Here is a 12712-nt window from a genome sequence, read left to right as displayed (position 1 = left end):
TTTTTTTTTTTTTTTTTTTTTTTTTTTTTTTTTAAGTAGCTGAGGGAAAAAGTTGCAGTTCACTGGCACAATTTTCTAAAGTTTTTTTTGTATACAGTAGAAATAGCAGAATTGTCTTTACACAATAGAGATCTCTTGACTTCTCTTGGTCGTATTCTGTTGTAACTATATTTTAGCACAATTACAATCAATATATAAAAGCAAATGATGAATTAGTTGCGGCTGCTTTAATGGATTCTGCATGATTTCTTCTTTTGTCTCTGCTAATACAGTGTTTGTGTTCATATCAGTAGAGTTCTTACCCCATCTGGGGACAAGAAATTATTCTGAGGTGCTGCAATTTTTTGCCTGCTAGTGAACACTGAGCTGGAGGCATGGTCTTTTGTATGCTTCAAGCTTTTCTCAGTTTAGTATGAAAAAAATGAACACTAAACTGCCAGCATACAAAGAAGATGCTATTGCAACAGGTGTCCATGTAACACCCAGAAGACTCTTATGATCAAAGCATGCCCAAAGAAAAATAATATATACATACATTTACGTGTTTACATATATGTATAATTCTTTATTCTTTTTGATCTCAAAGGATCTTTTATTAAAGCAGCACATCATTAAAGTTTAAACACAAAGAAAGAATGGTCATTAAGTAAACATCCTTTCTGATCATCTAGCAAAAAAAAATAAAATAAATTAAACTAGAGCTTTCCCATTAAGGTCATTTGTACCTGCTGTTGTCTGTCAATTAAATGATAGGTTCTTTGATCATTTCCAGCCTACTTGATTCCAGTGCTGCTCTTTTCAGCATTTTTCAGACATGTCTGGAAAAATACTGGGGAAATTGCTAGCAATTAATGAGTCCCAAAACAATTTTGATATTATGTAGATTTTATGATTAGTTATGCTTTCAACTTGTATGTTGATATTGTATAAAATACATTACTTTATAGTAATTGTGTTGGTGTTTTAGGTGAATAAATCAGGATGTACATTACTGTGACCAGGTATCAAAAGTTATTAGTATTTTCTTGTATACTTTATTAAAAAAATAATCTTCTAACCTATATCTTCTGATTTATTCCTGTAAAGCACAATTTCACTGATTGTGCTAAACAGTTTGTTATAAAGGGTATAATTAGATATGAGATAGTATTGATGTGAGGTGCAAATAGCTTTGTGTGGGTGATTATCACCTCTGACAGTCTGTTGGTGGCAGATGAGTCAGAGTTTAGAGAGAGACCCATATATTGAGGCGCAAGATGCTATTGAGATAATCAGATGGTATTTGTGTTTTACTTTGGACTTACTTATTTTGTGTCAATTTCAAACAAACAGAAATCTCTCTTAGAATAATAAATAATGCAAACACAGAAGTAAAAAAAAAATACTATTGTTGCACTGCCATACTATTAATATGTAGGTCTCAACTTCAAAGGATTCAGTAGGTGTTTTTCAGTGTTGCTAGTAGTATCAGGCTGAGCAGTTTTTTAGTTGTCTCATAAGCTCCTTAGAGAAGTTTGAACATGATGAATCTGTTTCCCATGGTCTTTTCTCAAAAAACTCAAATTTCTATTTTCCTGTTATTTACACCTCTGCACATTACAGGTCTGAGCCTGCAGCAGTGAAAGTTACTGCATGTTTTGTCCTTAACTGTAGCCATTGCAAAAGTGAGCTGTCTATACTGCCAAATTCTCACAATGACTGGACACATGCAATACCCACTTACCTCAATAGGATATATAGTTTCATTCCCAAGTTCAGAATTTGGCCTTTGTTTATTAATCTCTCTCTAAAGTGATTTAAGTTAACCTATTACTGTATAAAGAAAAACTTTCCTAGGAACATAAAGTATCCTGCCAATAAGTGTCTGAGATGATTTCGCTCCTTGAAAACTGTTAATATCATCGTGAGCCTGTATGGATGTTGTTTTCAGCAACATACACAGGTTCAAGTTTGGTGTGATGCAAACCTGAATCATGATTAGAATACCAGGTTTAATTATTTTCTTAGCAAAAGTGATTATTAATTATCTGTAATATCAAGATAAACAGTATTTGTCCACCACCACACTTTGTTTTAATATTTTTTTAAATCTGAAAATAAATGTATTTTGACTTTCCCTTTACCAATCAAGTTTTCTATTTATTCATATAAATAGAAATATATATATTAAACTATGTTTTCTATAATATATTTAATATATTTATATTTTATATAATATTATGTATTAAAACATATAATAAAATCACTGTGTTGGAAAACATTCTGATAAATTATGCAGAATATTACAGTAACCTGAACTACTAATCTGGAAGAAAATCTAATATCCCATGTAACGAGTTTTTATACCATTTCATCACAAATGTACTTCAACTAGAATTTTACATTTTTTTACAACCTTCAGCACTTCCTGAAATGAATGAGTTGCGAGACTGAACTAGCCTTTTAGTTCTGAAGGTGAAGATGTCTGGTTAGTGTGACATATTTATGTTCTACCAGCATTGCAGAAGGTAAAATTAATTACCAGAATTAATCTTTTCATAAGATCCACCGATTTTAACAAATATGAAAAGTTATTTCCCCCAGTTAGTTAAATGCAGCCAGTGGCATTTTAATATTGTTGCTCATCTACTGTTTTGATGAACAGTCTTCATCACCAGCTACTTTTGAAACTACCTTGTCAGTAAGATTCCTTTGGCAGTACTTTTTACCTGACTACAGCATAAGAGGGAATTGCATTCTTGATTTTGTTTTAATTGCTAATGAGACATAAGATATCAAATGATAGGACACTGGAGAAAGTATGAGAAAGTCAGCAAACATTTAAGCTATGTCATGGTAGCTGTTCAGTGCTGGTTGTCCTGACAATTTCAACTACAGATCCTCAGAAAATTTATACCTTTGGGCCCAGAGCCCCAAATATGTTAAGTACCTTTGAAGATCTGGGTCAACATGACTAAAAGAGAATGAAATGTATTTTACACCCCTCTTACACCATATTCCTGCCATTTTTATTCCCCTTCTCCTTGTATCTTTAGTGGATCCCATGGAGTATAGGAGAGGTTGTAGCTTGATGCCCAGAAGCTTGTCCAATGGCTCTCCCTACCTTAGAGTTGGTCCAGTAAAAACTAATCGCAAAAAAATCCTTTCCTACATTTCCTGGACCATCACAGCTACAGCAATCAAGCCAACTTGCTGACTTTTGAGTAGGATCGCTAGTGCACAGTGAGATCCTTATGCTTCTGCATCAAGTAAACAGCACAGTCTGAAGCCCCTGACACACATGACATTTAAGATGTGGTTAACTGGTTAATCTCATCTAAATAGTGACCTGGCCACATGTTCTTCATGTGAGTAAGGACATGATAAAACCAGAAATAAGCAACAAAGTTATAATGCAAATATGTGTTATAACTTGGTCACTGGTTCCTATCTTGCCTTTAATTGAATGTGTGGCCCGTGCTTCCAGCCTCCAGAGGACACTCCCGTGTGCTCCTGAGGCTGGAGGCACTGGTCACCTGATATGGGCTCCTATGTGAGGGAGCACAATGAGCTCCCCTAGCTGGGGGCCTGGATCAGCTGACAGAGATCCCAGCTGCAGGGGCACAGGGACCCTCTGATGGGATGCCCAGTTATAGGGGTAACCATGCAGCCCTGCAGCTGGAACCCCATCAGTGATCAGAGCTCCCAGCCATGGGGTGCACCGTGTAAGCCCCAACCCCATCAGCTAGTCAAGTCTCTCAGAGGCGCATCAGTGATCGGAGCTCCCGACCACGTAGGCACACCATGGGCTCCTGCAGCTGGGAACTCCATTAGCTGGTTGGAGCTTTCAGCTGACAGGGCCTCCAGCCATGGGAGCAAAGGTTGCTGATACATCCAAGCACATGTAAAAGTGCCTTTTGATACCTACTAAATCAGTTTTAACAGCTCTTTAATGGAATAGTAAGAAAATATAAAAACAGACTATTTCCCTTCTCCACTGGGAAGTTCTTTCCCTAAAAAAAGTATTTGACTACCCTGTACTCATATAATTACTCACTAGTGGAGATAGTAAATAGGTCATCATGTTTCTTTAGTTTAAAGGACCAACCAGTCTGCTTGTTAAAAACAGTGGATTTTTAAGACAATTCAACAGGTAGATCACTGGGTTCTTTTGAAGATACTTATAAAAAAAGATGTCTAGCTTGTTCTGTCTTCTTGTATGAGAATAAACAGATAAAAAAAAATCACTAATCCCAATCAAATTTCCTCCAACAGTTGCAAAAGCTGCTATGTCTGGCAGGCAAAATAAAAAACATCTTATCTCTACCATTATGCCAAAGTCCCATACTTTTTACAAAGGAACAGGTATGAAAAGCTTACATTAACTAAAAAAGAAGTTCAGCTAGCCATGGCAAACATTTTTTTAAATAGTGATTTTTATATTGATATTTTCTTAAATATCAATTTTTAGAATATATTAAACAAAGTGGGATATTTGGTCTCATTTTATGGAAATTCCTGCCGTTTTTTACTAGACTCTATTGTGCTATTAATTAACCTGTAATACAATCAAAATCATCCCAAAAGTAAGCTTGTATGTAGTAATCATATCATAGCTTAACGAGATAAATATAATGAAAAAGAAATATTGTACTTTTAATAGTATGCTCCCAGGGAGTGGTGATAAAATATCACCTGATCAAATTATGCTCATTCATCATAGCAATTCTTATGCAAATATTGCACTGACTTCAATAGGAATGACATAACTTTATTCTTTTTAATTACATCAGCAGCAAGGAGCCCCAGCCTTGATCAAGATCTAGTTATTCTAGACACACATGAAGAGATAGCCATGTACTGTATATTCTTGCAGTCTAAATCAGTAATTCTCAACCAAAGTGTTGTGGCACCCTGGGGTGCTATGAGATCCTTTTAAGGGTGCTATACAATATTAGCACTATTTGTTAGGTGTGCAAACACCTACTACACATGACTCACAAGACAAACCCAGAGATTTAAAATAGGAATCCATAGTGTCAAAAAACATTCTGACCTGTTGTGCTCTGTCTGAGTTCTTTATAATAAAATAATTGTTCTGGATACACTCTGGTATTTTCTGAGGTGTGCCTTGACCCTAAAAAGGTTGAGAACCACTGGTCAAAATAGAAAACAACAGGAGCAAGCCTTAGGGTGCCTGTAGACAAGCAGGGGAGGTGCTCCAACATGCTGTAATTACAGTGCGTCAGGGCAGACTCAGTTGAGTCTGCTGGAGTGTGCTAATTAACATGGCTCCAGCAGCCTCCACACCTCATGTATCAGCATCCCTGTACTTCAAAATAACAGTGGAGGTGCTTTAAGTAAAGCTTGTTTGATGCACTTTAGTTCAAGTGCCCCTACAGCCATTTTGAAGCACAGGGACGGTGATGCACGAGATGCTGCTCTTGGAACTGCTCTAATTAAAGCGCCCTCCACCCCTGGAGCACATGTAAAAATGCTCAGATATTTACTACCATTTGGAAGGAAATCAGGGGTGTCAAACATGCAGACTATGGGCCAAATTCAGCCCATGAAGCCATATCATTTGCCCCCCCAGTATCGCCTGTGGTTTTCAGACTAACCCACAGGCAGCATGCAGAGCATGCCAGATGGCCCCATGAACTACATGGGATGCCCATTCCAACTCACATCCCAGAGCTACAGAGCAGCCACCGTGAACAGGATAGAAAAAGAGCAGACACCTGACTCTCTGGGACTGTACTGCACATGGCAGCCGGTCTTGGGCTCCTGGGACATGCTGCACAGTCCTGTGGCAGTACAGCTCTGGGACTGTGCTACACAGCTGCATGGTAGTGGCAGTTCTGAGGCTGTGCTGCCCTGCCTGGTGGCAGCAGCAACTCCAGCTCCTGAGTCGTGCAGAACAGCCCTTTATCAGCTCTGGCTTCAAGGCTGTGTCAATAACCCCACAGTGGCAGCAGCTCCAGGACTGTGCTGCATAGCCTTGGAGTGGCTGGAATAGAACTGTGCAGCTTACAGTGCCCACTCCAGGGCTGGAATGCAAGACCAGTCTGTGAGTCCCATCTGGCTCAGGACCAGCCCTGTACAACTTATCCAGCTGTGGGGCCAGTGGAGTTTGACACCGTTTTAAATGAAACATTCAATTTAATTCAATCTCTTCAATACCTCATACCTTTTTATTTAAAAAAATATAAGAGCTGTTTGAAAGTTTAAGACCTACATGTGATGCACGGTTAGGACTCACAAACTGAGGCATATAACCTACTAATGGGCCCAGATTCTGATTTCCAAAAGCCATTTGATACATATTTCAACCTTTTTTTTAACAAAGAGGCCAATGGAATGGTTATACAGTTGTTAAGCACCATGCAGTAGTTTTTCCTTGCCACCTGAGCAAGAGATGTTCCAGGAATGCTTTGTCTATATGTAACTGGATTTGGTACAATATTAACCAGGAGTGTAGAAATCATGTTATTTTCAAAATACACTTAAGATATATTGTCTGCTAAACTACCTGTATCACACTTCTCTAAAGGTGCCTTTAGTACTGAACTTTTAAAATGTGGCAAAATGTACATTTGAGACTTCAATTCCAGAACAGTAGTAACCATCATCCATAATAATTACTCCAGCATTTATTAGTATCTGGTGAAATAGATTGTTACATACAAAAGCTTATACCCCTCCAAAACAGTTAGTCTCTAAAGTGCTGGCCTACCCTGCCTTTCACCATGGCATAATTATTCTGAAGAATTCTGAAATAAAGTGCCTTTTTTTCTGGAATGCAACATCCACACAAGTTGCTGCTCTGGAATAGCTTACTCTGCAATAACTATTCTAGTCTGTTTCCTCCTGTAGATAAGGTCTTACAGGCATCAGCTCAAGAAGAGAGAGATTTTTTTTGCAAATTACTGCCAACAAATGACTATTAAATGCCCCTCCTGTATAAAGGATTTGACTGGTGTGTCTACAAAGGATGACTTATCTGCTCCAATAGCTAGATTTCAGGATTATTCTCCAAAAGGGCCCTTTGATGACTCACAAGCTTTTAGACCATTCAGGTAAGAGATAACTTAATTACACAGGAAAATGCACAATTACAGGATGGTAGCCATAGTGTATACTGACAAAAGATAGAATAAAATACATAACAAAATAATCTTGCAGGATTAAAAGCTTAAATTGTAGAATTTATTTCCATGTATTTAAATATACACAAGATAGGACAACTTAGATCAGTGGTCTGACTACCAGAGGCTGGGCCCTGGATGGCAGCGGTAGCAGCTGGTCCAGCAGCAACAGCTGCTGCCGTTTGGATGCCCCCTCTTAAGTGGCCATTTGGGGCACACGTATGTCTTTGGCAGCAGCAGCAGCTGCAGTTTGTGCACTGTCTCCAAGTGGGCATCTGGGGCCGGGCCGCAGATGCCTACCCCTCATTACAGTACTGACTTCTATAATCACATACTATTGTCCAATGAATACCAAAACCAGTACAACTTAACATTTTTTTATGCTAATGTTAGAATTCTCAAGAGTGTGGATATTCTATTCCAGAATAAAGCACACTTTATTTCATAATAATTATACCAGATGATAGGGGTGAGAGTCTATAGTCTTTTGAGGTGTGAGTCTTACAAAGAACAATGAAAATTATATCCAAAAAAAATGGAAAAATTTTGCCTTGAGGACAAAAAGTTTCACTTCTAATGAAACTGAAAATCTTAGGGGCTGTCTGTTCCTTAAATAAATTGAAATGTAAAAAATAAAACCTCTCTTCACTGTGCAGTGAACAAACAAGATTATCTTAAAAGTGAAAGAAAGATTAGAAAAACTGAATGTGTTGGTATATCAGTTACATGACCAAAAGAGCTCAGCCACAAAAGAGCTGCCCACTTTGGGTATTTCCACTTAAAAGCTTGGTAGGCTCCAAGCACATTAACACTATTCAAAATTATTTCAACATTGTCAGAAAAGATGACAAAAGAAGCTTCAGTACAAATAAATATTCTTTTCTTTTGAGGAGACTCATCTCACTGTAAATTAATTTGAAAGGTCAAGGGAGTTTTTACGCTGATTCGCCTCCTATGTACTAGACGTAGTTTAAATAGGTTTTCTGAGGCAAGCTTTCATAAACTAAAAAAAGCTTGAATTCTAACATCCTGTACTTCTGTTAGCAAGATTTCTGAGAAAAATGTAAAAGACGTTGAGCTCTTGTCATGTGATCAGTAATTTCAAAGTAAGAATTTCTCTGATTATTGGGATAGGTACTAGAATTTATTCACTGGTAGATATTCAGTAGGGTTAGTCTTAAATGCTTTACATAGTTTTGCTGGAATATGCTGCTTTAGTGCTGGTAATGGGTCATTTCAGTTCATGGCTACCTATGATACCATTTCCTATATGGAATGTAAGTTAGTCATTATAAATAGATAAGAGAGTAAAAGGGTTGAGCGATATCCAGACAGTGAGCAAGACAGGGAATGCTTCTCCTCTTTGCTCAGAGTTCATGATTTTAACATGCAGAGTATGCCTATTTCACAGTCCCTTAAGATCTTTAGATTAATTAGAAGTGATTCAAAAAAAGCCTGGCTGGAAATAGACATCATATTTGACATGGTCCTGATTGTCATGAGGTTTGACTTGAATCAAAACAGGAGAAACAGTCATTTACACACATCATCCTTCCAAGTTGCATTGCTGCTCCTCCATCAGTAGTTGCTGGGAAGAGCACACGTCTTGACCAGTTTGTCCTGGGAATGACCCAAGATCACCTTACAGATGCATACCACAATACTCCAGGACAAAGTTATTTTATCCTGCATGCTTTAGCAGGACTTGAAGCAGGATGATGGATTGTACATCTGTAAAGTCATAGGACAAAACACTTTCTCCCAGGACAAATGCAACATGTACTTACAGCCATAGTTTTGGTGAAAAATATAAGGAAATCATTTATTCTTTTGGATTTGAAGGACCTTTACCAAAGACAGATCAGTCAGTATTTTAGAAAAAGAAAATCTGGTCTTAGAGGCACATGGAATTTTATTTCATCTTTTATCATGTCCTGTGGTGATCACTCTGCCTCAGGTCTTAAATATCCTTTATCTTACCCATTCACTCTTGCATCCTTCCTTGTCTATTGGCTACATCCAGGAACTTCATATATGAAAGAATTGGTGAATCTGATCAAGAGCATATACTCATTCCAGACAACTTGTTCAGAAATCTTTTCCATTGTTCTGGCCATCCAGGAAGCAAAACAAGATGCAGTAGATATGGTTTAATTAGCCACAACATTGTCTACTCAGTCGGAAAAATGCCAAACAATAAATCGTAGTGCAAGTAATCATTCTTTCCTTAATCATTTCGGCATATACGAGATGAATGAGCCTTCCAGCCAGGCTCAAACCCTTGCTGTGATTCCACCACTCTCTTCTGATAGGGCTATAGGGGTGCTAATTGTACACACATAAGGGCTAGGAGGATACAGGTGAAAATAGAGGTCATGTTCATTCTGCATCACATGATAGAAGCCCCAGCCTCCTTTTTCTCAGATTCCTTGAGAGCCTTTTCTTAAGACAATTTCCAGCTTCAGTTTATTATGGAACTAGGCTCCAATGAAAAATTTTATTATGGCCCCTTCACACCTTCTAAATTTAACCTAATCTTACCCACCCAGCTGAATCTCCAAGAAGGCAGCAAAGAAACTAAACTCGCCTCTGCCAGTCTGGGAGTGAGGGAAATATTCCTTCTCAGCTCCAAATAAAAGGCAGCAACATGTGCAGCATCCCTAGCATATCATAAACCCAACTATGCTTTAGACGACATGCCTGAGAGTACGTGAGCTGCTGAATAGCAGAGAGAGAGGTTATGACTTAAAGAGCAGAGTTTAAATTCTGTCTCCCAAACCAGAGCCCAAATATGACCTGCCTCTGCACCTCCTAACCATTAGATATCCCTTAGCCCCTACATAGCCAGAAGGGAAGGGGCAGTAAGATTCCATAACTCATTTTTTACTTGCTGGATAGACAAAACCTCTTCACATATAGAGTAGAGGGAGCACATTATCCCATAACTTTAAGAAAAAATGTATTCTGTTTATTTGTAAGTAAATCACACTGTACAATACACTGATGAGACAATGGGAAATAGATACAATATACAAAGATGCAAGATAAAAGGAAACACACTCCCCTAGTAAATATAACTTGCTCATAGCAGAAAATTAACTCAGTCTCAGTGCTTGTCGTTCTAACATCTCCAAAATTCATGTTCCGGTGAGAAATTTGCATTTGTCTGATATTGTCATCTTACTTTCCAAAGTTATGTTTAAAATATGTATAAAAATATGAACAATAAGGGGATATGCTTGTTAGAACTTCTCACATCTAACATTTATAGCCTTGCATTTATTTATATAAATATATACATTTATTTATATAAGCACACATCTTTATACCCTTAATATTTAAAGTGATGAAATACAGATTGCTGCACACACACGCAGTAGTTAATGTCCATTCAGTGTTTTGGGAATCATCAATTGCTTGTTCTTGTTCAGTGTGGGAGTCATGTACTGTTCAAGTGCATCAAAGACGAGTCCAGTAGCAGCTGTTTGTGGTTTATGTCTTTGTCCATACACTTGTCTGTTTAGAACAGTATCACAGATGAAAATAACAAATCCTAATTTTTCCTGATGCATGCAGATCCTCCAAAGTTTGATAGGATATGGCCGAATATTTCTTCCCTTGAGGTTTCTAAACCAAATCAAGGTAGGATTCTGTAAAATTCCTACTGATCTAAAATGACTTAAATTGCTTTCATAAAACCCCACTTGTGAATGACAATAACAATACTAATTCATCTAGTTTTTCTCTTGGTACTAAGAGATGTTATTCTGTCAGAAACAATTTGTGGAGAGTTATCATAAAACAAATCCTTTCATGGAAAAGGTTTCCTTGTGCACTGGAAACCCTGTGGCAAAAAAAAAAATGGAAAAGCAAGCACCAAAGTTGTAAGCACTCTTCTAGATGAAATTGAATGCATCTTCCCAGAGAAACCCAAAATTGTACAGACATCACAGTTTGCATGATGAGTAAGTGTCAAGATCTTGGAGTGCCAGAGATTTCCATTGTCTACATCAAATCCATTTCTTCATGTTTCTCTTCCACTTTGTTTTCTTAAGTGAAATGAATGTTATTTTAGCTTATAGTCAGAACTCAGCTGAATAGAGCAAGACAGTTCTGTGGGGTTTGCAGAAGCATAGTTTCCTGGAATTCCTTTTAACAATTGCATATACTGTATTTTTCAGAATCTGCTTTTCTCCATTTTTAGCATGTCAGGTCACAGAAGAGCTGTTTCTAGTAGTATTCTTTGTGCTTTATAAGTTACATTTCCTCTAATAGTCACAGCAATCTCTCTGGAATCTCTAGTGCAATTTTCTACATCTAAATTCCAGGGGCACAAAAAATGATTATTGACAGACAGTGGCATGATGATTACTGCAGAAAGGGATAGAGAGATTTTCCAGGATGCGTAATAAAACATAAATTAAAATGCAGTGTAATTTGTGTTCATACTAGTTTCTATTCTACAAATAGCAATGAATCAGATATAAAACCCTTCATTATTTAACATGAAATTTCCTTGACTTGCACCCTTTCCCTGTCGTCCCATCCCTCCTCGTCACTCCCCCCCCACCCCCCAAAAATATTGCAAAACTTTGGCCTAAAGCTTGCTATGTTTTTATACACAAGATGTTCTTTTTCAGCTCTAATGAATACAGATGGAGGAGGAAATGAGCAAAAAGGGGGATCCAGGAAATAGCTGCTAAGCTAAATAAATGTATTAGCAATTTTTTCTGAAGTTAGATTGGAAGGACTGCAGTATTACTCTGGAATCATACTGATGAAATTGAGACTATTCCAGATGTTTATGTTACTAACAGAATCATCATAATCAACTATGTCATGTTATATTTCCTAGGCATCTCCATCTGCTCCTTGTGACCTGCTTTCTATAAGGGTTAACAGTATATTTTAGTTTACATTAATTACATACTTTATAAATTAAACATTTTCAATGGATTTCATACTTTCACAAAGTATACTAAAAGGGATCTAAAACTTAACATCACTTCACAATGCAAGATTGTGAAGATTGTAAGATTATGCATTGTTCCATCCAAAAACACATTATTAATTTAGCTTTTACCTTTTATGAGAGAACACGAAGCACACAATACTTCAAAGATTTTGTGTTTGAGATAACATATTGGCAGCATATTGTAATGGAATTTAATATTTATCAGAACTAAAATACTGGAGTCATGTATTTAAAGTATAGCATTAAAGGACCCTTATTACAGCACTAAGCCTTTTTTTGAATATTATTTTATCAGTGTAGTTTTCTTTTTGGCCAAGTTAGGACAGAACACATGAACATAAATTTGATAAGGCCACCATTGTTCTTTCTATATAGTGAGCAATCATGGGTTTAGGAGGTAACATCTAACCCAGAGCCAATTAAGAACAAAGAAAAGAGTTATAAGACACTTTCTCCATTCTGTCTTTAAGACATTTCACATTATCATCTCTGATATCTAAACCATTGACAGTGTTTCACCCATTTTCATCTCAGTACCAGCTTTTACTTTCAGAATAAGCCTGTTAAGCTAATTAAAATTTAGTGATTTGTGTTTCCTTTTTAAGCTTTT

At 37.2% G+C, this 12712-nt stretch overlaps 1 protein-coding gene across 7 annotated transcripts in view; it reads left to right on the top strand.

Annotated features, from left to right (window-relative positions):
- Nucleotides 1-12712, top strand: part of NTNG1 (netrin G1) — a 392694-nt gene that overhangs the window by 310204 nt on the left and 69778 nt on the right. For 5 of the 7 annotated variants that reach the window (XM_019502087.1, XM_019502083.1, XM_019502086.1 and 2 more), the window contains exon 7: nucleotides 10704-10769. The exons of the other annotated variants lie outside the window; for them this stretch is intronic. In XM_019502087.1, the coding sequence (XP_019357632.1) occupies nucleotides 10704-10769 (66 nt within the window). The remainder of the gene's footprint in view (nucleotides 1-10703; nucleotides 10770-12712) is intronic. 7 annotated transcript variants of the gene reach the window in all.

Source organism: Gavialis gangeticus, unplaced genomic scaffold, assembly GCF_001723915.1.
Source record: "Gavialis gangeticus isolate Ggan-Ray unplaced genomic scaffold, GavGan_comp1, whole genome shotgun sequence".
NCBI classification, from domain to species: domain Eukaryota; kingdom Metazoa; phylum Chordata; order Crocodylia; family Gavialidae; genus Gavialis; species Gavialis gangeticus.
This window is presented reverse-complemented; position numbering and strand designations above follow the sequence as displayed.